Below are 26,252 nucleotides of genomic sequence, written 5' to 3'. Positions count from 1 at the left end.
AATGGAAATTTAAAGCAAATGTTTTCACATGATAAAACGTTACTATGATAATTGTAATTACAGCATTTTCGTTTATTTTTTTTTAGTACTGATGTTCATGAGACTCTTCAGGCAAATCGAACAACCATAACAAACTTGAAAAAGAAAATAGCAGAAGACGAAAAGAAATGGTTTTCAGTCCGACAATGTTTACACGAACTTCGCGTTAAAATCGCTGAAGTACGAAGTAACAAATTTGTCAAAGAACCTCTAAATATTTTACCGTTTTTGGAATCGGTTTTAGAAGACACATTGCAAACTATTGACGGTGGAAGCATACAAATAAACTATAACAATTCGCAAGTCAACCAAAATCAATCAAGCGAAACCGCAGCATCAAGAGATCAAAATGAAAAGGAAATTGAAAAAATGACATTAGATAAACTCAAACTGCTCACAGATCAGTTGAAAATAACAAGTGCGGACGTAAACGACAATCTATCGTCATCAGCAAATGATACAACTATTTTACCTACAACGTCTCATCAATCTAAAAGTGCACTTTCTTCTTCCATTCTATCAAACTCACACAATTCCCAGGATAATCTTCCCCATGACAATTCAGTATTTTCAAATCAAACTGCTAACTTACTAGCGGAACAACTCAGTTTACAAGCAATGGTCGTTGCTGAGATGGCTTCCTCGCTCGAGAGATACGAAGCGAGTACGTCGCCGACGGCAACTCTACATTCAGACGCCAAGGGCGTGTTTCCGCAGACATTAACACCCGGAGCAGAAAGTGAATTGCTTAAACACGCTGGTGTTCTTGCGGAAAAACTTTTACTAGAAAGTCATTTTGTGAGGGAACTCGCGGATTTTCAGATTAAAGAAACGACGAGGAAGTCTTCTCCGACAACAAACGACTCAGAGTCGTCAACTTCGAGTTCTCGGAAACGTCAACAAGAAACAAAGCATCGGAATTTTAATGTAGAAGGAGCTGGCGACCTTTCGCTTGTTCAAGCACAGATCCATTATGTTCTTCATGTAAGTTGGTTACTTTAACATTTCACTAGAGAAGACAGTCATCCATATCATCATATTAATTGCTCTTGGGTAGACTCTAGGCAAGCATTAATTTTATATATTGCAGTTTTTAAAGTCAGATCCTCAGGATAAAAACTCAATTTGAAATTTTCTGTATTGGACATCATGAAGCACAATCGTTTAATTGAATATGTATCAATATTTGTTTCAAAAAGTGAACACTCACTTTTATCGGGAAGGCAAGTCGCAGGAACGAATGATGATTACCCAGCAGTGACTCACCATGGTCTAACAACAGGGTTTCCCAAACTTGGGTACTTGTACCCCCCATGGATACATCTAGACACTTTCAAGGGATAAATTAGATTGAGTGTAAGAATTGACCTTTCCATAACTTTGAAATATTTTATCTCCTGGTGGTAATAATATGAAGACGTGAGTTAAGCAACTCTTCAGAAAGTCACTCCCCCTCCCCAAGGTGGGAGCTTTAAATACAACTACAGTAACTATCGAGTGTACATTCACAGTTCAGAAGGCAATTTGGGTTTTCACAAGCGATCTAAGATTGTCCAAAGGGTACCTAATAACATTGAGTTTGGGAAACCATGTAATGATAGTGATAGCTGAATAAAATTGTAAAAGATCCAAATTTTCACTTGCTCAGGTGTACAATGACAGAATATCAAGGTTGACGCAAGATGTAAAAGAAGCCCAACATCGTGCTGACATGCTGCAACAAAAGTTACATGAACTCGTTCATGCATGTAAAACCAGGGATATCGAACTTGTATCGGAATTGGCAGTGGAAGTCGACACTAAAATGTCACTTGCTCAAACCGTGGATGATTTACCTTTATGGAGACAGCAGGTTTGATTTTTCTATTCTCTGAAAAAAATTTCCAAATTTGTTGTATGGGAATTTGATTCTACATAAGATTTTGAATGAAATCCTATGCACATATCAACACTATTTAGGCGACTTCTGTTTTTATTCCTAATAATTGTGAAAGAGGAAGAAATTGCTTCATGCAAATAGGTATTGAGAAATTGAAAAAGTCCTGTCAATAATGAGAAACTTTCACAGAATACCTGAAATTCAGGGAACCCCAATAATGCTTTTAAGTAACGGTAACGCCAGTACTGTGCCAACATGAAGACAGGGAGAAAGGGTTGTGGCCACCTGGTCCAGCCATCGCGGATCCCAGTTTGGGAAACCCTGCTCTAATTGATCACTCAAAGTATCCTTTTTTTAAGGTTGACTATGGAATGCTACATGGCGCTGAAGCAAGTTTTTCCACCCTTGATCTCCACGTTGAAGCAGATTTTTTCACAAAACTGGCAAAAGATGTTTCTTCCATGTCATCAGATGTTAGCAACCTCACTAACATAGGAACGAGGATTTTGGAATTAGATGCCTCTCTGTCAAAGTATGTCGTTTACTCACCCTCAAGCTGTCTTCTGAGTGTTTCCGGCCATTGGGTCCCCAAGGCATTAGGGCAGGGGTTGGTACTCCCATAGTGTATGTACCAGATTATGCCATAATTTTATTCTGAATTTCCTTATTTTAGTTCTAATATGAGTTCGGGGACTGTCTGTGTTAGCCAAGTGAATATACCTCTTGCCCATAGGTTTTGGTCCCTTCACACAACTTGATGTAAAATAGGCGAACAAAATTACCTTCATATTGTTGATATTGGTACACACACTTCTGGTACGCCCAGGGGTTTTCAATCTGGGTAATTTACCCCTTCCCGGGTAAACTTTTCCTGCATTGGGGGTATATTATATATTTGAATTCAGAGTTAGTCTGTAAGTTTAAATTTAGACTGAAGTAATTGAACCTATTACTGTTCAACGTTCCAGTAGTTGAGGTCGAAATATTTCTCATGCTAACAGCAAAGGTCAAGTTGAAATTTCAGAATCAAATTTATTTTCCACTGTGAAAAATCAGTTTATTTTAGTTTTGAATTAACTTTCCATACTTAACGTCACAATGGATCCTGATTTTTTTCATTTATTTCAATTGAACAGAATGTTGAAGCCTTCTGAAATAGGAGAACATGCATCAGTTATTGCCTATGAAGCCATATCCCAAGCTCAGCTGATGTTTCTTTGTAAAAGGTAATTTTTATCATTGCACGCCTTAGTTTTCTAATCCTAATTCCACTCTAGACTTGATATCTTTTATAATTTATTTTCAGGATACACAATGACTATGAAGCACAAATTTCAAAAATGAGGTCTGTGGTTAAACAACAGACAGAACATTGTCAGACATTACAAGGAAAATTAATGGAGATTGAAAACGGGGATGCCACCAGAATGCAAGAAATGGCTTCGGAACATAAACAAAAGGTACAATTTTTTCCACCCAAAGCCACATTTTGTTTTTGCTGTGCTTATTGTGTTAAGCCGATACCAAAGTTCGAAGTCAAATCAGAGCTTGAGTCAAATCCCACTTCGCTGTTTAATTAAGGCTTAAGTCAAGTTCAATTTTGTTAAGCCTAAACCAAAACTCCAAGTCAAATCTAAGCTTGTGTTGACTTTTCACTTAGCTATTTGATAACAGATTTAGTCAAATTTAATTTTGTTCAGTCGAAACCAATATTTCCAAGTCGAATCAGAGCTTAATTCAAATTTCACTTAATTGTTTAATTAAGGCTCGAGCCAAATTCAATTTAGTCAAGCCGGAACCAAAGTTCTAAGTCAAATCTGTGCTTAAGTCAAATCCCACACTGCTGTAAGATCAAGGCTCAGGCCAAATTCAATTTGTTCAGCCCAAATCAGAGTTTTAAGTCGAATCTGAACTTATTCGAATTTCGCTTAGCCATTGGATGAAGATTCAAGTCAAATATATTATTGTATAGTCAGAATCTAATCTTTCAAGTCTAATCTGCCTTTTTTCATGTTCCCAAGCCATGTCCATTCTACAGGATATAGATCATTCAAATTTGCCTTACGTATAGGAAAATTGTAGTTATAATTTCAGGTTGAAAGACTAATGCAGCAATTATCTATGGTTGAGAAAGCAAGAATAGAAATGACTTCTGACATGGATAAAAAATTATTGAATTTAGCTCAAAAACAACAGAGAGAAATGGAAAGAAATGAAGCTAGGCATAAACAGGTATATTTTTCTTTAAAACCGTTTTTAGCAAATTCAAGTATGTTGTTGGTCGTAGACATTTGGGCACTGCAATATGGACTTATTGGACACAAAATGTATTTATGTATCGTTTTGGTATTATGTTGTTGTTGTTCTTGTTAGTATTTTTCTTGTTGCTGTTATGAAAAAAATCACTTTTCTTTTTTATTACTAGATAAATTTCTTTGAAATTTCCAGTGGTTACAGATTGTTGTTGTCGCTAAAAGGGCGTTTACCTTTTAATTGTTCCTATATTTCATATAAACTTCCACCGTTGTAATTTCATTCTTGGGAACACGGAGACAGTTGCCGCGAGGGTTTAGATTTTTTCAAATCACATATTTTTTCTAAATATTGTTATATTATAAAATTCGTTTTATTTTATAGGAAACTGAAAAACTTCGCAAGGAACTTAAAGACAACAAGTCACATTTACAACAAACAGTTCAGGAATATATCGAAGAAATTGAACAATTGAAGAATAGTCTCAAACAAATAAAAGAATACCATGAGTATGTTCTACTCACTTTTCTTTTCTGGGTTGGGGGTTCCCAGGAAAAGTGTAGCATATCGTCAAACATAGTGGGACATGGTTGGGTTTTCAAACAGATGCAAATTTACCACTTGGACAAGGATGGTCAGGGCTTAAGCGATTCCTGTTACTTTATTTTATGAAATTCATGTACAAAAACACAGATCCACATTTGAATTACCGAAAAAACGCTTATGATACTTACACTTTGAAATTTACCAAGGGATAAATGAGAGAAAAAGGCTGTGAACCCCTGCTCTACCTTGTCAAGGACATAGTGCAAAGTCAATATCGCAATATGCTACTGGTCAGAGCAGTTCGCTAAATTTTGTATAATTTTTTTCAGGCGACAAATCGCTGACACTAAAACAAGTTACGAGGAGTCGTTATCTTCTGTGAAAAAAGAATACAAAATCAAGATTGATGATATCAATAAAGATAACGAAGATAAGATGGATAAGATAAAGGTATGTTTCAACATTTTTAGATTAGATTGAGGTTTCTTTCATCTTTCCTCCAAACAAGATCCTACACCTGCACACACTTATATATAATAGGCCATTGTCTCAGAATGTTTATCATTTTGCACGGAATTACATTTATGTGTAATAACTGGTATTTTAATATTGAGCCTCGGGTACATAGGGCATAATTTTATTCTGAGTTTCCCTATTTTAGTTCTATTACGAGTTCGGGGACTGTTTGTGTTAGCCAAGTGAATGTAACCCCTGCCCATAGGTTTCAGACACTTTACACAACTTGATGTAAAGTAGGCGAACAAAATTAGTTACCTCCATATTGGTACACGTACTTCTGGAGCGCCCATTTATCGGCAATAACTGGTATTTCATAGTATTGAGGAGGCTTGAGTCATTAACTCGACCTGAGTTTTACTCGAGCCACCAGTTATTAAAGACTGAAATTGACTTGAGTCATCTAAATCAGGGGTCGGCAACCTACGGCCCACGGGCCGGATCCGGCCCGCGGAGCACTATAATCCGGCCCGCGACGCTTCACTCAATTACAGTAACAAAACATCTGTTTTGACGAATATATTCTTTAGACTAAATTATATTATAACCTAACAATTATATAATTCACAATTACTCGTTTAATGAGCATATATTTAATTAATATTAAGCAAATGGCAACAAAACGCAGAAAAGTTGATGCTAAGTGCAAAGGGTCTAATGGCGCTAAAAATATTCAAATAGAATTTTATGAGATGCAATCTAAATCTATATTCTATTCGAAAGATGTATCACTGCTTTATTTTTATTATAAAAAGTACCATCCGTTCGGTTTTTCAACTTTCTAAAAATAAGTTCGGCCCGCCAATGACTTGAAATCTTGATTTTGGCCTGCGAGCGACAAAGGTTGCCGACCCCTGATCTAAATGAAATGTGTGAGACTCACATTCGATTAAATACTAGTGAGACTTTATTCAGCAATTGACTTTTGTTCGTCGCTAAATAGGAGAAAATTCAGTTATTACGAAGTCAGCAACAAATTCGACATTATTAAGTCTTTTTCATTGATAAAGTGGTAAAAAAATATAAAAAAAATTTTTGTTTTATTTTATGTACCAAATATTCGTGTAATATTGTATGATTTAGTGTTTCCTAGTAAGTTTTTATACATGACACATAATTCCATATCAGTGGTTCTCTTTGTATATCAATATTTCTTCAATATGTACATGTATATGCAACTTTTTTTTTTGATAAAACATACTTTCGCCCTACCCTACCTGTTATTTGTAGCTTATTGTTAGCTAGTTATTTTTGAGGTCGGGCACAAGAATTAACAAATTTTAAAAAGGCTTAAAAAGTTTTTGAACTGCTGATCTATCTGCTATATTTACCATTATTTTTGTATAGAAGGATGCAAGTCAATCAACTATGGAATTTATTTTTGATTTTTTTAGGATGAATTTAATGAAGAATTTGAGTTAACTGTGGAATCTTATAAAAAGAAAATATCGGAGCTCGATAAACAAAAGGTTCGAGAAATTGAAAAATTGAAAGAAAAACATGAAAAGGAAATTGAAGATTTGAAAGAAGGTAAATGCAAATACAAAATAAAAACTTCACCGGTAATTCCAAAAAGGCGCTTCAGATGTGTATGAACCAATATGGAGGTAACTAATTTTGTTCGCCTACTCTACATCAAGTTGTGTAAAAGGACTGAAACCTATGGGCAGGAGGTATATTCACTTGGCTAACACAGACAGTCCTGAACTCGTAATAGAAACAAATAAGGAAAATCGGAATAACATTATGCCATAACCCTAACCTGGTACACATACTATGAGAGTACCGAAAACAGTTATAACTTACTGTTCGGAATAGAGATGAATTTATATGGCCGTCTATGGGAGAGGGTTATTGGGCTGCCCTATAGACATCATGCCTAATATTACTGTAGTTACAAAAGTCAAGTAGTGCCTATCAAGTATGGTGTTAGTATAATCAAAATCACTTCAATAAATGAATGGATTAGCTAATAAATCATTTTGGCAAATTGTTGTTGTTGTTGTGACAAAAATTACCAAACGCTTCACATACTTGCTTTTCAAACAGAATCAATTTGTTTAGTTTTCATTGAGATTTGTTGCGAACTGTTCCAAATACTCTGTTTAACAGATAAAGAAAAAGCTGTCAACAACATCACGCAAAAACTGAAAGAAATGATGAAAATGAAAAATGAATTGGAAGAATCTAAACAAAGAGAAAGAACAATGTCTGAGGTAGACGTTTGAAATTTTAGGATTTTTTTTCACATGTGTCGGTGATTTAAAAGTATCTTAAAAATTTCATGTCCAACTTGTCCCAAAATCATCTTAATTGTATAAATCTCCCTTCATATGGTAACCCAAACGCCCCAATCGCGAAGATATTCTCATGTAAATTTTTTTCCTTTTCCTTTCACTGTCTAGTCAAAACACGACGAACAAATGTCGGAACTTCAAGAAATGTTTGAAAGAAGTGTCACGGATATCAAGGACAACCATCAAAAGCAGGTACCTTAACATATGATAGATGGAGCGTTTATTGACTGTTTAAAGAAGGTTTGGGTACGGCGAAGTCTTTGTTGTCAACATTCGATTTTCTTGGAGCTGGTGTCAGAGTCCAAAAATCTTAAACAGGATTCTGCGGGAACATTGACAACCGACTTCTAACTTTGGGCTGAGAGAATAAAATATGAAATACAATTGTTTACAACCATTGCTTAGTTTTTTATTTCGCCATTTTAAATAGGAACATGATTATAGACAATGTTCATGTAGTAATGATAAAAAAAAACTTAAATGTGGAAATAAGCAAAAAATTTTCTACCAAGTTCAAGATGTAACTATTTTATAAAGCAGGGCTCCCCCATTTTTTAAGCTTGCGACCCCTTCCAATATATTTAAACTTTCTGTTAACCCTTTTAAATCAGCATTGTTATACAAGCGGGCCGCTTCTCAGGTCCTACCATCAAAGTCTGCAAGGTTGTGAAAGCGCACCGTTTCTCTGATGCTATTCATTGTATTGAAAACTTGAGTTTGCACTAGTTTAATAAAATAACATAATTGTATTTTGTATCAAAAGTCAAAAAAAATTGCAATAGATATATAGTACTTTGTGTGATATTGGTGTATTCTTTGCGACCCCTAAAATTTGTTGCACAACCCCCAGTTTGAATAGCCCTGCAATTGGGCCATTGAAGTCTACAACTTCTTGTAACTTGTACCAGTAATTAATTTCTAAACTCTTCTGTTATCAAGTTGGATGAGCTGGCTGAGCAATATCAACAAAACTTGAAGGTTATTGAAGAAGAAAAAGCACAAGAAATGGAAGATGAAATCACTTCGACTAAGATGGCAATCGTTTCTATGGAAAAGGTACATTTATATTTGAATCATACATGAGAAGTGGTGTATGCAGAATCTCACTGTGGGGGAATGTAGAAATTGAAAATATGTGACATCTTATTATGATGTCATACTTTGTATTTGACACATTAGGGTAATATATGGAATAAGCACTATTATGTCATGAATGACTTTTAAAAATGAAGTCTGCACAAGTTACTAAATAACTGTTATAAGCAAGTATATATTTAGTACCACCTCTAAATATATGTTCGAGACCATAAAAACGTTCTTTGTTGCTAAGTTCAATTTTAGTTGCCGTTAGAGTAAAAGTACATTTGAATTATTTTTAAGTCAGTGCCAACCCTTCGATAAATTTTATTGGATCTCCGCTCTCTACAAAATATAGAAAATATATTCTAGCGAATGCTTATATGAAACGGAGGTTATTATCTAATGAAGATAGATTTTTATATAGTTCATGTTTGATATCGCCTCGATTGAATGTACTGTGCTCAAATTGTTTGTTTTCTTTTTTTAGCATTATCAAGAAGAATTAGAGAAATTAAAATCAACCACAGTTGACAGGAGTGCAAAAGAAGAAACGGATGATCTCAAACGTCAGATTGAGGTTAATATATTCCAGTATTTTAATACAAGGGTGTGCAACCTGCGGCTCGTTGGCCAAATGCGGAACACAAGGAAAAGTTGTGTGGCTCCTGAGACCAGTTTATTATCTATGCTTATGACGTTACAATGCCCTACAAACTAGCTTGTGCAAAGCCAACAAAGCATATCCCAGGATCAATAACCGAAATTTTTGTGCTTACAACTACTAGAAAGCCTTTGTTAAATAAATGTGCGGCCAGCCGTTTCACCCACATATCTGTACCTGGCCCTCCTGTGTTAAAGGTTGCACACCCCTGTTTTTTAATATATTCACAAACATCATTCAATTGCGTCATATAAGTTAAGATAGGATTTACATATTTATTCTGGGGGAGAGGAAAGCCGATAGGACAGCCTAATCGTATGGTGAACCACAGCCTTTCGTCCGGTTACCAGTCCATGTCGGGCACTGAATCAGTTAGCCAGTTATTTGTTACAGATGCATGGACTTGATGGTGGTGGAAGCTGCAGGTTTATCTCTTATGCAATGAAATCAGTGGGTTGAAGCATTAGACTTGACTATGTTGGTATCACAAGTTAAAATACTCGAGTTCGAATGCCACGTCCACCACCTCTCTCGGTGTAATAAATTGAGTACACAATGCTGAACCAGTAATATTTTGGTCCCTCCATTATAACAACTACGAGTTCAACTAAGCTATGCTTGCTTGGGCCTTGTTTAGAGTAAAAAAAGGATAAAAATCACTTTGTTCATCATAAATCATGATTTTCGCTGCTTTCTACATAACAAGTTTCATATTTAATTGCAATATGTTAAAGCCTTGGCGCTCCAGAAGTATGTGCACCAAGACGGCGGACATAGGAAAGTTGAATGTGTACCAGGTTAGGGTTAGGACATAGTTTTATTCCAATTATTACGAGTTCGGTGACTAGTCAAGTGACTCCTGTAGTATTTGTACCTGATATATTGTATGGCCTAACCCTAACCTGGTACACATACGACGTTGCGGTATTTGACATCTTGGTGCACATACTTCTAGAGTACCAAAGCCCTATTAATTGAAAAAACTTTGGGAAATATTTTTTATTGGCTCTGTGGTGTGGTGCATCGTGCTAAGTGTTAGCAATATGATCACCACCGCACCTCTAATTACCCTGTGTGGGTTCGCAAGTTCGAAACTCATGGGGTATAATTATGTGCAATAGGATTGCTGGACTTCTCGCCACCTTAGCAGAGTTCACATAATCAATAGTTGGTTACGGCTTCATCTGCCATCAAGTTCATCCCTCTGAAAAAAATAACTGGCAAACTAAACCCATACCTGATATGGACTGATAACTTGATGAGAGGCCGTGGTTCGCCATATGATTAAGTCGTCCTATCGGTTTTCCTTTCCCCGGGATAAACATGTAAATCCAATCCTATTGGTACATCTTACAGTTCAACTAAAATCTTCCATTCGGGCTTTTAAATCTGAAAATTCATTACATAAGAATTTATCTTTCATAACAATAATACAATATATAACATTCTCAACATTATATAATAATTTTTTATAGATTCGAATTCACCACGTTATTCACCTTAAAATGTAAATAAAACTTTTTTTATTATCATGACTCAATTTTTTTTTTCTGTTCTTGTTTCATAGACATTGTCGGACCTTTATACAAAAAAATGTGTCGAATTTGGCTTAAAAGAAAAAGAAAATGGAGATATAGAAGAGAGGTTGAATACAGCTGAAGAAAATAACAGAGTATTGAAAGAACAAAACGATCATTTGTCCACAAATTTTCAAGTAGGAGCGCTTTTTCATATTAGCAATAAACTGATGTTTATTATTCAATTTTCATGGCCTACCAAAGTTGAGCTTCTTGCAACATTGAGTGCCACTTTAGATTATTTTTATAATACCGCCGTTAGAAAATTCCAATGTCAGGAATAAAATCCCGAATAGCACACATCATTTTAGTACAATGCGGAATTTGATTAGACATACCTTACATTCATTAGCTTTGAAATCTGTGAATTACATAACCTCTTATACTGAATAACAATTCTCATGTAATACTCTTCCCACTATCTTTTCATTTGATCATGTTTCATTTATTGAGTATTTATTTATGCTGTCAAATAACATTCTTATCTCAATCAATATTCAAACGCTTATATAATCCTAAGTGAGTGAAGATATTACGATCAATGTAATTATGTCACAACTATATTTCATAATGTCACAGAACCTACATTTCCTTACATAATCAAGAAGAGGGTGTCTGTTACATATCACTATATTGTGGTATTAAACCGTGTTTTATTTTTCCGCAGAGATATTTATTATGAAATATTTCCCATTAGATTTCATACATATGACCATGTTTGGCACATGTTTGATTTTAATTGCCCTTTTCTAAGATAAACGTTGCTTTTTTATATAACGATCTTCAGCACATTCTTGATTTTAATTGCCTTTTTCATAAAAGCATCCTCAGCACATTCTTAATTTTAATTCCTTTTTTTATATAACGATCTTCAGCGCACACTTTATTTTAATTGGCGTTATCTAACTAACAAAATAATGGTTGCTCTGTTATATGGCTTTACACAGAACGTCAATTAGATGAGTTGGATCATAGTTTGAAAAAAAGTTTTCTTCAATTAAAAGTCGAAGTAAACACGACTTGGTTTGAAAATTATTCATAGGGTACAGTGGGAACGCCTTGATAATTGGGCTGGCTCGCTATCTGTCGAAATTAACCTTGCTTCATTAAAAAAAAAAATAATAATTTTAAATCTTAGGATGAGAAAAAAAATAATGGTTTTTAGATAACAATTTTGTACTCTTGCTCTGAACGAGGCACCGTGCTAGTAACCACTAATACATTAGTATCTGCTATTTATAGAAGGAAGAAAATCTCCCCAGTTTTGGAATTGAACTTACCCAACATATAGGGTGAACAATAAAAATGAGAATCCAGGTCATTTGTGCAGAGCCCCCTACAGATTATTGAAACGTTTGGGTACAATCATACAGGAGTTTTTTTCGCACAAGCAAGAGCCCTGCCGACCGCCTGCAGCGGTGCCTAAAACCCAGGCATAACAATGTGACCGTTCTGCTAGGCTGACAAGTGCTCGAGCCAGACGCTTGAACGAGCGCCTCCTACATATTTGTCCAGACAAGGGCTCGCTCATTAGCATCATGTTTGTACTTTAACTTTTTCGGCCCGGCCTTTCTAAACACCGAGGGGGGTCACCCTGTGTTAATCTTCTTCGACATAGTGTTTTCAACCCAAGATCATTATCAGCCATTTTACCAACCCAAAGTTGGATACAACACACTGATCCATCGCACTGACAATTTTTATGATCATCTGTTTTATTTTACAGAAAGAGATAATGGAAGTTAAAAAGTCCGCAAAACATTCTTCAGGTTCTGGAGCGGATGACGGTGTCTATCAACTACAGGTTCGATATTGCAAATTGTATTGAATCTGTCGTGGCTGTGGTGTCGGAGTTGGAAATATACTCAACGGAGTCGGATTTTCAAACTCCTCATAGTCTAGTCGAAATTTTGAATCTCAAATTGCAATCGAAAGTAAAAAAAATCAGTTGACTCATTTTTATTATCATATCAGGATTTCTAGAATGAGTTGAAATTTTTTCAGCGCAGCGTCTGAGTCGATTGTAAATTTTCTCTCGATTCTAACTGCCCTTGTTATGATAACACTGGAATTATCCTTTACCATGAAATTATTCTATGTTAATTTAGGTTGAACTGAGCATGAAAAAACTACAGATTGCAGTTTTGCAGCAACAGATGGAATCATTTAAACAACAGGCATCAGTTGCTCTACAGGTAATAGATTTTATTGTCATGCACACTCGCTCGGAACTATGTAGATAGTATTTTATATTTTTCTGAGGGGAGAAGAAAGACGAGATAATATTTGGTTTTCAAGCTTGCCCGTTGCTCGAGTCATGGACTCAACTCGAGGAGGCTTGTATCGCCAACTCAAGTCATCGACTCAGCTCGAGGGGGGTTGAGTCATCGACTCGACTCTTAGGCTCAAGTCATCGCTTCAACTCGAGGGAGGTCTAGTCACCGACTCAAATCAAGAAGGCTCGAGTTATCGACTTGCGGGGGAACGAGTCATTGACTCAATTCGAGGGAGCTAATGCTGCAAATGTTACAAGTATACAGATTTAGATGGTAAAAGATTGACCTCAACAGCTCTTGTTGTTATGTAAACCGATCCCTTACAGATAATGATCCAATAATCATCTTACATAATGATTCCCTCGGGGGTTGCACATGTTAAGGCGTATTATATTTGAATCGATTCAAACTTGGTTCTATACATTTTGGAATAAAAAATTGTTATAACTGTCACGCTGGTTTAACTCAAAATGAAAAGAATATCTTATTTTGATTTATATTTATCATGTATTATACAGGGAAGAAAATACCATCGCTCAAGAAGGCTGACGGCAGATGGAGGCATTGGTCTGCCGTCAGGAAAAGGATACGGTTAGTAAATTTTATTGACAAGTTATTATGGTCCATCATTGGCTGATTGCTTTTGAAATTTAGCATAAAGTTTACTAGACTTTCCACCGTTTATCAAAAAAGGCTTGCATATGCTTCAGTTCTTGTTAGACGAAGCACGAAATGTGGCTGTGGATCGTTCTGTTGTTGTTTTCGGTATTTTTCTTCTTAGTGTTTTAAAAAAAATCGTTTTTTCTTTAATTACTGGAATAATGAAATTTTCCAGTGTTTGAAAATTTTTTTTTTTTTACCTAGAAGACTTTTTTACTAAAGAAGACTAATTTTACTAAATATTTCTGTGACTTTTTCGTCTACTGTGGCAGAATACCCCTACTACTTTGTTTTGGCCTTCGTGTCCATATATTTGATCTTCACTCATATATACCATGTATATATATTTTTAGATATTGTGAAATCCAAAAGTCATCCAGATTTTATATCATTTGAAGATCTTCCATCATCAAAACCTGTCAAAAGGAGTTCAGAAAGAAGAAGTTACTCGAAGGTAAATTTGTGTTAATATATAGAAAAGACCTCAATTAACAAAATACTTCATGTAATGGGTAATTCCTGAAAGAAAAATAGACTTTGTTCGCTGGCGAGACTCGTTTGACCTCTACTGACTCAAAAGTTAGTTTAATCAAAAGTTATATTTGAATGAATTTCACTGTGTAAGAGCTTAGTTTAGGGCTATACATACTAACCTGGTCAAAGAACCACCGGTAACTGACTGAATATTTCAAATTTCTTTTTTTATACAGTTAAGGCACCCCAGCTCATCTCTGTATCCCATACCAGGCAAAAGATTCAATTTTATTCGGTAAACTGTTTGAAATGTATAATTTATAAACCTTTCTCTTTATTTTTTTCAGCTTGGAAGAGAAGGCGTGTCAAGCTAATAAGTCTAAAATATTTTATTGTTCATTTTCATCATGATTTTTAGCTAAACCACGATGTCACACAATGTAGTCTTCCATTTGTTATCATAAATAATTAATTAATCCACATACTATATTATTGTTGTTATTAAGAATTATATTAGTACTTTTCTATGAAAGCAACGGTGCTTAGCTTTTTACAATATTTCTCATCAACCTGACTTGGTATTTCTACCAAATCATGCGCGATAAGGCATGGTCCATGATGGAAATATGGAATAATAATGCTTTTCAGTCAGTGTTGTTTGTTTTATTCTAGTTTATGTTTATATTATCACTAGTTCATCTTTGAAATCATGAAAATTCATGTAACGTTTTCCTGATTTTTTTTTGCTGTGTTACCTTTGGCGCTACTTTTCATAATCTGATTTTGCACGTTTTCCGCACATGAAATTCCATTTTGGCGCTAATTTCAACCAGGCAATTGACTAAAAATGGCGCTTATGATTTGTTTGACTTTTTTTAAATGAAAACATATTCTCAGTTACCCACTGGATCCTATGTAGGGTCCCTTTGTTTCTTGTCTGCGATTTTGGTGGATGATATTTTTTGTTTTGACTAAAAAGGGAATTTATTATTCTCGGATTGTTGCAGCTTTCTCTATTAAAATGAAATGTACTGTTGTTGCAAAATAATTTCTATAAATATCTCAATAAATGTGTATGTCCTTTTTTCTGCGTCCTGTTAACTCGTAATTGTTGAAAATGTTGTGTAGTTCATGTGTAGGAAAGAAAGTAGACAAGAATTTAGGCATCTTGGTCACCATCCAACAAACTCATGGTGTTGTAGATCAGTGCTCTTTCAATATTTCTCATCACCACCCACTTGGCATGGTCCAACTTCGCCGTGACCCTCTGGAACTGACATTTTTACAGACCAGTCAAAGAGTCTTTTGGTGTATAAAATAACAGTAATCTGGAGATTTCTTTCGGGTAAAGTCTTGGTCATTGCCGATAACCATGAGTCTGTACGGATTGTGAGGGTTAAAAACAATGTAGAACTCTCGTATAATGGTTTGCACCGTTAATGCTTTTTGTATTGCTTAAGTCCACCGGATCTTGAAGTACATCAGGTTAGCTAAACCCAAAGGAAGTAAAGCAGCGCCAGGAAAATGAGTGCTTATTGATCGTTTTTAAAATATTTCCAATTTTCACAGCTAAATTAAAAGTTTTTTGAGTATTTTACTGAAGAAATCGCAAGGTCATACGAATAACATTTCATGCCTGACTCTAGCAATATGTCTGTTGATCAAACGACATACAAAAATCAAAAATATTCCTGTTAGATTTGATACCAGATAACTGACACAATTCTGTGACTCCACGAACCGTGAAAAAGTGGTATCGTATGCGCCAGGAGCACATTACCAACTTTCATGACCTTTGAACGATGCTGTCAGCAACATATTTTGAGGGGACACTAGCCTTACGGCGCCATTTCAGACTACGCGCGGTTGTTATTCGTACCTGCTTCGAAAAGCTCACTGTGTGTGAATGTTGCTTCAACAATTTTTTTAATATTATAAATTAAATACTGACTAACATTTGTTAAGTTGCATGTACAGTAGGCCTACCACGTCTATTTGTCGGTTAGGTTGAGTACCGGTATAGTACGGTACCGGTACCGTACCTGGTAGTGGTGCATCTGTACCGGTACTGCAGTACCGTCAGAGGATCGGATATCGTGTACCTTAAAACACTGACATATTACGAAAAACCTACTTTAGTACAGCATCTCTCGGTTAATCTACCGCCCAAACCACATACGAATACAAAGCAAATTGGCAGCGTTTTCTCAAAAAGTGGTTCTGGCAGCAGTCGTCACGCTCTGTTGAATCGTTTCAAAGTAGGTAATTCCGGGCGCACTTGGCAAATAATATAGGCGCTCACCTTGGGAACCGCTGTAATAATGAATAATAGATAATTACATGCATCGATTCAGAAGAAAAAAAGACTCGAAAAAACTCTGGTACAAAAGAATAGAACCCAAGTGTAATAGTCGTGATGATTGCCCCCCAAAATAAAATATGGTTGGCTATAAGTGTTCCCTCTAAGAAAATGTTACAATGAGCAAATGTTTATTTTACTGAGCATGAATATTTTAGGGCTGAGCAGAGTCATAAATGATTTACAAACTATGTGAAATATTGCAACAGTGGGATATATTATCACAATGCGAACAAAGTACACATTTATCACGAAGATCACATGAAATAAACCTCTATGTTTATTTGCCTCAAAAGTGTAATTGGTCTGACTGATCAACCGTCTATTTCAACTTGGCTATTATCGCCTACTGTCGACGAGCAAGAAAAACTTTTGTGAACAGAACTGTTGATCATTTCATCATTCATTTGCGCGTTCGCACTAAAAATAAATAAACTTATACTTATATAATACCAAAATGCCGTCATTTGACTTTCCTTTATCCGAGCCCGTACTTCATGTTAAATTTAAATACAGCCCGTCGATGAACGAAGAAAATGGTGACGTCACCCCCCATATTTACAATATAAAACGTCTGAAAAACCGACGTTGCCAGATCTAATGAACTTAATTAGTTTTTTTCGTTCGTTTCATGTATTTGATGAATTAGTTCTTAGATCAATTTTTGTATAAAAATATTTTATTCTATTACATTCATGCTTCTTTATTGCTAAATTAGTCCCGTGTCGGCATAGACTAGCAACCGGACAAAAGACCGTGGTCCCCCCTGTGATTACGCCGTCTTATCGGTTACCATTTTTTGGGGATAACATAACATTTGGGTAATAACTTATTCTAAAATTATTCCTAATGAATTTATTTAAAAATTTACGTTTTTTTTACATTCTATATTTAATGATGTTATACAATCTGGCAACGTATAGAAAATGTGTTATGTAAGTCTGAACGGCAAAACTTATGTAACATTCATTCGTCGACGCATCCGCTATGTCGGTCAGTGCGCAGAGCGTCGATTGTCAATCGTTGCGTAACATACCAGTACGGTTCATATATATATGCTTATATTCGTGGTATATATTGAGATTAGGCACAGTTTAGTAGGATATGGTATGCGATACCCAAAGTATTATACTTGTACTCATAGGCATTTACTAGAATGGTGGTTCAGTAGGCCACACTGTCTGACTGTAGTACCGTACAGCACTAACATAGCATAGGCCTTGTATAGTTATATGTGTATAATTCAGGTTAGGGGTCTAGTATAGTTTAGTACCACAAGTACTTCCAGTGGGCGTAGCATAACCCTCACCTGACTAGGCCTATGCCATCCAAAAATTACGTCACTACGACGTCACCATCACATCATAGGGATTGCCAAAGTATATTGGCGGAGAAATTTGAAATCGTCAAATCGAATGGATATGCTTTTCATTAATTGCCATTTTTGATAAATTTAATTGAATTACATTTCCAGCATTTGACGCCATGAATTTATGATCCACAGAAAGTTGTTGATGCGTATATTTTGCCGATATTGATCAATCGAACAAAATATCGTTGTTATTTTCAAATCTACGCCAACTCGTCGGTGCCCGAATGTCTGGCGTCGAACCTGTAACGGCGACGCAACATGACGTCGTCCTCGAAGTGAGCGACGTTAGGGTGACGTCAAGTTCAATGTGTAAGATGCTATTATTGTGATAAAAAAAATTATTCAAATTTTAATTTTTTATCGGGTCTCATAAGACATCTCGCGATTAGTCTAATATTATATACATTGATAACGCCCTCTATTGAATGACGCTATTTTGACGAAGTTAGCATCAGTAGAAGTCACAATTTGAGCCGCTCGACAACGGAGTGTCAATTTTATGCCAAAACGAGATTTTTTTAATGATAAAATAAATTAAACTGCGCGATTGAATATGATAACAGATTTAGACATATAAGTCCTCACTATAGAAACTGCCATAAGCACAATATGACGCAATGTAGTCGAGATAAAAACGATTAAAAATTTCATCCGAAGTTACCTGCTTTTACGGTACTGTACTTGTTACTGTTAAAACTAAATTTGTATCCTATTTTTCTTTTTCTTGTAATTTAAAGCTAGTTTAACTAAAATGTCTAACACAGAATTTGCTCGTTCTGTACTGGATACAAATTTTATAAATTTTGATGATGAAGTTAAAAGGATATTAAAAAAAGATGCTCGTGGATTTACTAAATCGTCATATGCAAGTACAAGTTCAGTAACAAGTTCATCATCTGCTACAGATAGCAATGCTATCGGAATATCTCGATGTGACGCTTCACTAAAACTTGATGATGTCATAACTTCTGAACTTATGGAAGTTTTGCGAAGAGTGGCAAAGAAGGTGGAATATTAGATTTTTTTTCGAATTATATAGTTTCGTTATTTAGATGACTTTGCTTTAAACATATGCTATTCAACTATCAGACTGATGAATGTCATTATTTTTTATAAAGAATATTTGAGAAATAAAAGAGCAAATGATATATAAATTATCACATTATTTTGTAAAATACCCATTCATTATTTAACTCATGGATATAAGTTTAGATTTGTGTTAGTATATTGTTGTGTTTAATTAGTTCAGTTTCCTCTTTTACTCATTTTGATATTATAAAAATTAATCATTTATGAATATTGCATAAGTATTAAGTATAAATTTTTTGTTTTTGATCTGTTTTAGGTTGCCTCAACAAATGCTAAAATTGAAGATGAAACCGTTGAAATGTTGGTCGATATCCTAGTCGACAGAATTAATCATGCACTTGAACTTGTCGTAGGAAAAAGTAAGGATGCAATTTTGTTATATTAGATTAAAAAAATTTATTTAAATTATGATCATCTGTACTAATTTTATTCTTATTTTTATCTCAGATAAAGTTGATTCTTTCACATGCAAACATTGTTGGGAATTAATTTATGAACCGCTAACGTTACCTTGTGGACATACTTATTGTAAAAACTGTGTTAAGAAAATGTTGCAATGCAGAGAATGCAAAAAGAAAATCATGTTAAAATCATATAGGTGAGAATACCTTTTATGTTTATTTATTGTTGTGCTTTTGATGGTACCTAATGGGAATAATTTGATATAGGCTGGTAAAGGAATAATACAAGTTGAATTTTGGGTTGCCTCATATTCAGGCCTCTACAATATAGGATCTCATCCTAATCAATTTTGCAAACTTTATATAAAGATTTATGCATAATTGGCATTAGTCCCAAATATATATTATCATGACATATCATATTTTTTTCAAGCTTGAAATATATATTTTCTTTCTTTTAGTTCCAATATTTTGTTAATGAGCACTCTTCAAAAGCTACATTCAACTGAATATGTCGGACGTTCTATTAAAGAAGAAGGAGATATATTAATGACAAATGAACAATATGAAAGTGCAGTTTTAAAATATATGGATGCAATGGAATTCAGTAAGTATAATCAATCAATTCCAAATATTTGAAAAGTTAATGTATACCGCAAAATAGTTTGTTTGACAATTTTAGTAACCGCTCAATATTATTGTTTAGTTTTGGTTGTCATAATATCATGGTTTATTATCAAGGATATGAAGTTTAGAATATTTAAACTGTTTCTGTATTAGCTCGTAAGCATATTTTTTATCATAATTTATTTTTTTTACAGCGCCCCATAGCCGATCCGTCAATATTTGTCGCGCAAAAGCATTTTTAAATCTTGAAAATATAGACGGAGCTTATGAAGATGCCAAAAATGTAGAAACCTTCGCAAGAAACATGCCAGAGGTAGGAATAAATCTAAGTTATTCTTTTTTTAATTTTTGTAAATAGCATTTCTTTGTTTATGTATTTAATTTTAATCTAAAAATTGAAATATTTATTATTTGTTATATGGCAAAGCAATCCATGTTTTTGCCATTTAGATAATTTATTCTGGCTGCAAAAAGCATTCGATAATAGTGTGGTTATTATTCGCTATAAAATTGTCAAAATCAATATTCTATACATTGCTATTTAATAAACCTAGAAAAGATCTGTTCTTAATTACCTAGCTTGTTTGAAATTGAATTTAAAAATAGTGCTGAAATTATTCAGGTGTAAAAAATGAGCTGTTCTGTAAATCATATCATAAATGGAAAAATGCAAAAAGTAAAAAAAGATCAGGTCAAAAGGTTCTTTATTTCATTTCTGAAAACTGCCAATTTTCTTCTTGTACCAAATACGAGGAATTCATAAATGTAGATAAATCTGAATTTCCGAGTATATGTACGTGTCTGTTACTGATCTTCTAGAATCTCCATTTTTTCAAATATTGGAATTGGAACATGTATGGGCATTAGATGAGCCATTTACCATTGAAAATTTTTCTATACCCATACTTGGTATATCTATATTATTTACAAAAATACGGCAAATAAATTCATAGGCAAAGATTGTTATCTATCATTGTGGCCTACGAATATTGTAGACCTTAAAATATAGCAAATATGGCTGTTTATTTTATTTATTTAGCCTACGGGCATTTTGTTACATAACCCTCAGTTATGTAACTATAAAATTATATAAGAGGTCGATGCCTTTTTTTCACTATTACATAACAAAGCCATCGAGCATAATTCCATGAATTGCAATCGTGGCATTTGTTTTATCCTTAGTATCACAAATCCAATTCTCAAAAATATGGACATATTATATATAAAAAAGTTTTATTATACTTTATTAATCAACTTCAGTTAGTATATTTACTGAGTTTTCATATATATATATATAAATTCACCAATTAACCTGAGATAAATTTGTGTCACTATTCCACATTGCCTTGAGCGCTGCTATTTTCACTTAATTTGAAGTCGAATCGTCATTAAATTTCCCTGAGATAGATTCACAGATTTTATAATATTTTAAAAATTTGAGCTTATTGCCAGAATTGGAATTGGAATGGTTGCGCTCAATCAAAGTGACTGATAAATTTTATCTTAAAGATTAGATTTTGATGTAATGTAGGATAATAAATGATAACATGAAATTTTTCTAACTAACGTATTATTTTCGTAGCACTATTATTTTAAAATATAATATGGGAGTTGTTCTTTGACAAGACAAAATGGCGGAATTTAATGAATTATTGCATCAAGCTTTTCATTAATTTTCAGGATCATTATACAAAAGGAGAGGTGCTGCTCGCCGCCAAGAAACACGGCGAAGCTTTAATGAGCTTCCTCTCTTGTCTGGCGATTGATCAATTAAACACAAATTGTATGGCTCAAGTTAAAAAGGTAATATATATGAAAAGACTTTCTTTGCTAGTGAAAAATTTAGTTTTAGGAATTGAATGATCCATCTGTAGTTGTATTTTAATCGTTTCTATTCCAATTTTTTCAGCTTTTAAAGACCATATTGATGAAAGAAGTTGACAGCCACAAGATAATATTAAAAAGGCAAAGAGATGTGTTCCTGTCTGCTGTCAGCGATAATTTGAATAGACGAGACGGAATGTTTCCGAATATTGAGACAACTCTTCCCCCATCAGCAAAACGACAAAAAATAGAAGTATGTTAATAATAAATAATAATAATTTATTTAAATTTTTTTATTTCTTTCGCATGTACTACACCAGGGGTCACCAACCTTTTCGAGGCCGAGGGCTACTTTCTGGGTACAGATTAAGCTGCGGGCTACCAGTTCAATGTACACTTCTAAAAAAGTTGCCCGATTAAGCTTCAATTATTGGTATAATTACTGGTATTTAGTGAAGTAGAGACACTAATCCCATGCGGGGATAGTTATGTACTAAAAGATTGCTGGACTCCCTGCCGCCGTAGGGTGGTTCACGTAACCGCTGGCCGGATACGGCTTCATTTGCCCTCAAGTCCATGCATCCGCAAACAAATAACTAACTAATCCCATACCCGACATGGACTGGTAACTGAGCGAGAGGCCGTGGTTGTCATATGGTTAAGCCGTCTTATCGGCTATCTTCTCCCCGGGATAAATATGTAAATCCTATCCTATCCTGAGTTTATGTTAAAGTTAATTCACAAAGATAGGTTGAACCAAACGATGGTCTCGTAAAATAGGATTGCTGTATGATTTGAATCTCGAGCTTTTTCTGCCCGTACTGCGCTGACCAGTGGATAGATTGCGTGACAAGATGTGAAATATCTCTCCGCTTTGCCGTCGCTACGATCGCCCCACTAATGAGACACACGCAGGCTTTTTTCATGGTGGTAAAAATGATTTCATTGTGAAAATGATGGGTTTTTCATCGCTTCTCTGCCATTTTTCTTTGTAATCAATAAATGTATTATTGCTGCTCCACAAACCAACGGACGAGAAAAAGTGCGGGTTCGTGGAAAGTAATATCAGTGTGATGTCATAATTGGAAGAGTGTAGATTGACCTGTCACATTACTGAGGTCAAACAAAAATAAGGTTGATGGTTACAATATTAATATATTGTCCTTTCCAGTTCCCATATAAGTGTGATTTATACTAAAATAGCAGGACAAAATATAATTGATGTAGCTTACTTATAAAAGCCGTTATTAAGCTTAGTTTGGAACAGACCGGCGGGCGACTCATAAGGTCTTCGCGGGCGACTTGGTGCCCGCGGGCAATGCATTGGTGACCCCTGTACTACACCATTTTTCTTTTCAATATAATTTACCTTCTTTTTATTTACAGACGTCAACTACCTCATTTTTCAACGACCTTTTGAACTCTTCGAGCAGCTCAAGTCAAGGAACGTCCTCCTCAGGTATTACAGTCTAAATTATATCCATCCTAATTCACAAATTAATAGCATTATTTTTTCAAATATACTAATGTAAAAACATGGAAAAAATTGAATTTATTCATATATATTTAGATTCTCTTCTCACATCATTATTGAGAGATATTGAATCAAGTCTACTGAGTGATAGCAACCTTGAAAAGTATTTGGAAACAACGCAAAAAGGTTTCGACTTCTATACTTTATGTGAAAGACTTGGTTTTGTTTGTATATTCTTTATCACAGATTCATTCTTATATTTTAGAAACAGAAACAAAGCAATTTGTAAGGTGTGTCGATAAAGGAAACATAGAAAGTTCTGATTTTGAGTGCAGTTTATGTATGCTCCTGTTATTTAACCCTGTATGCACACCATGCGGACATACATTTTGTCGAGAATGTCTAGAAAGGTAATTATTTTTCCTTTTTTGTTATCCTTTAAACTACATTCGACGCAAAAAATAAAATTTTTAAGTTTTGATTTAATGTTATACAATTTTTCCTTTCATAGGTCAATGGATCATGACAATAAATGTCCTCTATGCAAATGTGAGATTTCATTTAATATTACGGACAAAAATATTCATTCATCTCCGACGATTGATACTTCACTAAAACAAGTAATTGAAGATATTTTGCCTGACGAATATGTAGAACGATTAGAACAACATAACGAAGACGTCCAAGAATTATTGTAAGTTGGGTTATCTAACAACGATTTTGGGAGCTCCTGTAGTATGTGCACCAAGATGGCGCACAACCTGAACATAGTATGTGTACCAGGTTAGGGTTCAGGTTGTGCGCCATCTTGGTGCACATACTACGGGTGCGCCCAATTTTGTTCATATTTATTCCGGGTTTTGGCATAAATACTAAATTCAATTTCTTTGTTATTACAGAGCTTCTACTCCAGTATTCGTTTGTACAATGGCATATCCCACAATTCCATGTCCACTCCATTTCTTCGAACCAAGATATCGTTTATTGTTACGAAGAGCGTTAGATCTTCATGATCGCCAGTTTGGAATTTGTACTCCTTGCGATGAAAACCCGTAAGTATTATTCATTATTTAAGTTTAATAATTTTTTATTTCAATTAATAATAATTTAATATAGTATTTAATAATAGTATATATTCAAGTACCTTACCAATTTGCTATGTTGCTATAATCATAAATTGAATATATTCTCAATATATTATTTTCAGATTTTACAAGTTTGGAACAATTGTCAAAATCCGAAACGTTTCTTTCTTTCCCGATGGAAGGTCTGTCGTAGATTGTGTTGGCGTAAGGCGGTTTATGGTAAAAAGTTATGGAAAAAAGGATGGTTACGACACAGCTGAAATTGAATATCTTTCAGACAAACAACCTGAAAAGGAAGAAGACAAATCAGTTTTGGAGAAACTTCTTGATTTGGTGAGTTTGCCTATGCGTTTTCTGAATGTTTTCTGAATTAATCTTAATTTAATTTAGGATATTACCATTATACCATAAGGTACCAGTAATATCGATTTTACACAATTCATCATTTATTTATTTCCATTCAACAGATTTACGCCAAATCAAAGGATTGGTACGATAACGTTAATCCTGGCACAAAAGATTTGATAAAAAAGCATTTTGGTCAATTTCCAGTGAAAGACGAAAATATTTCGGTAAGCAGATTTTTATTATTTATGGTCAGTGTAGAACTTTGTGCTTTAAGTGTGTCCACATCTAATTTAAAGGACCCTCTTGGAAGCATGATAAAAAGATTTTTCCAAATATGTCCAAGCAAAGTGAAGAGCTTTGCAGAAAATCTGATCTATTTAATACGTAGCGTGTATGAATTTATAAGGAAACTAACTTGTCCTAACAAATGCTTATAAGTATTTTTTCATTTTTTAGGCTGAAGACGGACCGAATTGGTTATGGTGGGTGTTGGCTGTGCTACCAATTGACGACAAAATGAAACGTACCATTTTCCACAAAACTGTTTTGAAAGAACGTTTGATTCTTATTCACCGAATATTAGCCTGCTTGAAAAAAAAGATGTCGCATGGCGGTACTTCATCATAAAATTCACACAATTCCAATTTCTCGTGGACTCGATTTGTCCAATGAAAGTATTCTTTGTATGCGCTTAGTGGTTTTATAAACTTGTCAGTATTTTGAACAGAAAGACAATTTCCAGCAGTATTACAAAATAAACTGGGATAAAATTGTCCATACTGTACTGTTCTTCTACTGTCAATATTCTGTAATCATGGTTCAGGGTATTCACTTCAAATATTTTCCTTATTTATTAATTTTATCTTATATACTGCCTGTTGCTTTTAACTCCCATATTGTGTGGGTGTGTCTTTGTTTTTTACGTTGAATTTCACATATATATTTATTATTCTTTCCTTTCTCTTGCGAATAAATAATACATATATCAAGTAATGCTTTAGTTTTATAGTGGGCAAGGAACTAGGTTGTATTGACTCAATTTCATAGTTCTGGAGTGTTGTTCGTTAGTTTCCAGTTTTGTTCCTAAAATTTTACTGTACAATATTAAAATATAGCTCAGTGGTATTGAGATTTAGATACTAGCTGTCAATACTTCTCGAGCCAGCTGTTTGACAAGATAAGGATAAGTTATCATTTTTATCCAGGGACAGGAAAGCCGATAACACGACTTATCACATGTTGTATTTCGATTCGATTACACGAAGTGATTTTGGCCGGTTGGCTATTGTTTTGTCATTATGTTAATTAATTTGCTGTTATTACGTAATGAATGGTTTTGTCATTGTGTTAATTAATTTGCTGTTATTACGTAATGAATGCGCGTAGCAATCACTGAGGTTGTGAAATATCATTTC

The 26,252-nt window shown here is 34.5% G+C and overlaps 2 protein-coding genes across 3 annotated transcripts in view; both read left to right on the top strand.

The window, feature by feature from the left end:
* The window catches only part of LOC120332174 (uncharacterized), a 45,568-nt gene extending 30,225 nt beyond the window's left edge, over positions 1 to 15,343 (top strand). For both annotated transcript variants that reach the window (XM_039399372.2, XM_078119005.1), the window contains 19 exons: positions 87 to 1,023; positions 1,688 to 1,891; positions 2,278 to 2,450; positions 3,055 to 3,144; positions 3,225 to 3,378; positions 4,013 to 4,150; positions 4,556 to 4,680; positions 5,047 to 5,167; positions 6,628 to 6,763; positions 7,346 to 7,449; positions 7,639 to 7,722; positions 8,470 to 8,586; positions 9,098 to 9,187; positions 10,839 to 10,985; positions 12,575 to 12,652; positions 12,957 to 13,043; positions 13,643 to 13,715; positions 14,138 to 14,238; positions 14,606 to 15,343. In XM_039399372.2, coding sequence (XP_039255306.2) covers positions 87 to 1,023; positions 1,688 to 1,891; positions 2,278 to 2,450; positions 3,055 to 3,144; positions 3,225 to 3,378; positions 4,013 to 4,150; positions 4,556 to 4,680; positions 5,047 to 5,167; positions 6,628 to 6,763; positions 7,346 to 7,449; positions 7,639 to 7,722; positions 8,470 to 8,586; positions 9,098 to 9,187; positions 10,839 to 10,985; positions 12,575 to 12,652; positions 12,957 to 13,043; positions 13,643 to 13,715; positions 14,138 to 14,238; positions 14,606 to 14,632 — 2,986 coding nt within the window. In that variant the 3' untranslated portion in view covers positions 14,633 to 15,343. The remainder of the gene's footprint in view (positions 1 to 86; positions 1,024 to 1,687; positions 1,892 to 2,277; positions 2,451 to 3,054; positions 3,145 to 3,224; positions 3,379 to 4,012; positions 4,151 to 4,555; positions 4,681 to 5,046; positions 5,168 to 6,627; positions 6,764 to 7,345; positions 7,450 to 7,638; positions 7,723 to 8,469; positions 8,587 to 9,097; positions 9,188 to 10,838; positions 10,986 to 12,574; positions 12,653 to 12,956; positions 13,044 to 13,642; positions 13,716 to 14,137; positions 14,239 to 14,605) is intronic.
* A 3,356-nt stretch (positions 15,344 to 18,699) lies between these two features.
* Positions 18,700 to 25,830, top strand: LOC120332916 (LON peptidase N-terminal domain and RING finger protein 1-like). The gene is made up of 15 exons (XM_039400259.2): positions 18,700 to 18,995; positions 19,335 to 19,437; positions 19,526 to 19,676; positions 19,941 to 20,086; positions 20,301 to 20,419; positions 21,787 to 21,909; positions 22,016 to 22,183; positions 23,317 to 23,389; positions 23,501 to 23,590; positions 23,670 to 23,814; positions 23,916 to 24,098; positions 24,304 to 24,456; positions 24,612 to 24,822; positions 24,957 to 25,061; positions 25,294 to 25,830. Exons 1-15 carry the CDS (start codon positions 18,741 to 18,743, stop codon positions 25,462 to 25,464), a joined length of 2,196 nt encoding a protein of 731 aa, XP_039256193.2. The 5' UTR covers positions 18,700 to 18,740; the 3' UTR covers positions 25,465 to 25,830.
* Positions 25,831 to 26,252: the final 422 nt, after the last annotated feature.

The sequence above is a fragment of the Styela clava genome, chromosome 13 (genome assembly GCF_964204865.1).
Source record: "Styela clava chromosome 13, kaStyClav1.hap1.2, whole genome shotgun sequence".
Taxonomy (NCBI): Eukaryota; Metazoa; Chordata; class Ascidiacea; order Stolidobranchia; family Styelidae; genus Styela; species Styela clava.
This window is presented reverse-complemented; position numbering and strand designations above follow the sequence as displayed.

Coding starts and splice junctions, on each gene's coding strand:
- LOC120332916 (XM_039400259.2), top strand. CDS start 18,741: ATGTCTAACACAGAATTTGCTCGTTCTGTACTGGATACAAATTTTATA. Junction 22,184..23,316: donor CAAAACGACAAAAAATAGAA/GTATGTTAATAA, acceptor TTTTATTTACAG/ACGTCAACTACCTCATTTTT. Junction 23,815..23,915: donor TGTCGAGAATGTCTAGAAAG/GTAATTATTTTT, acceptor TTCCTTTCATAG/GTCAATGGATCATGACAATA.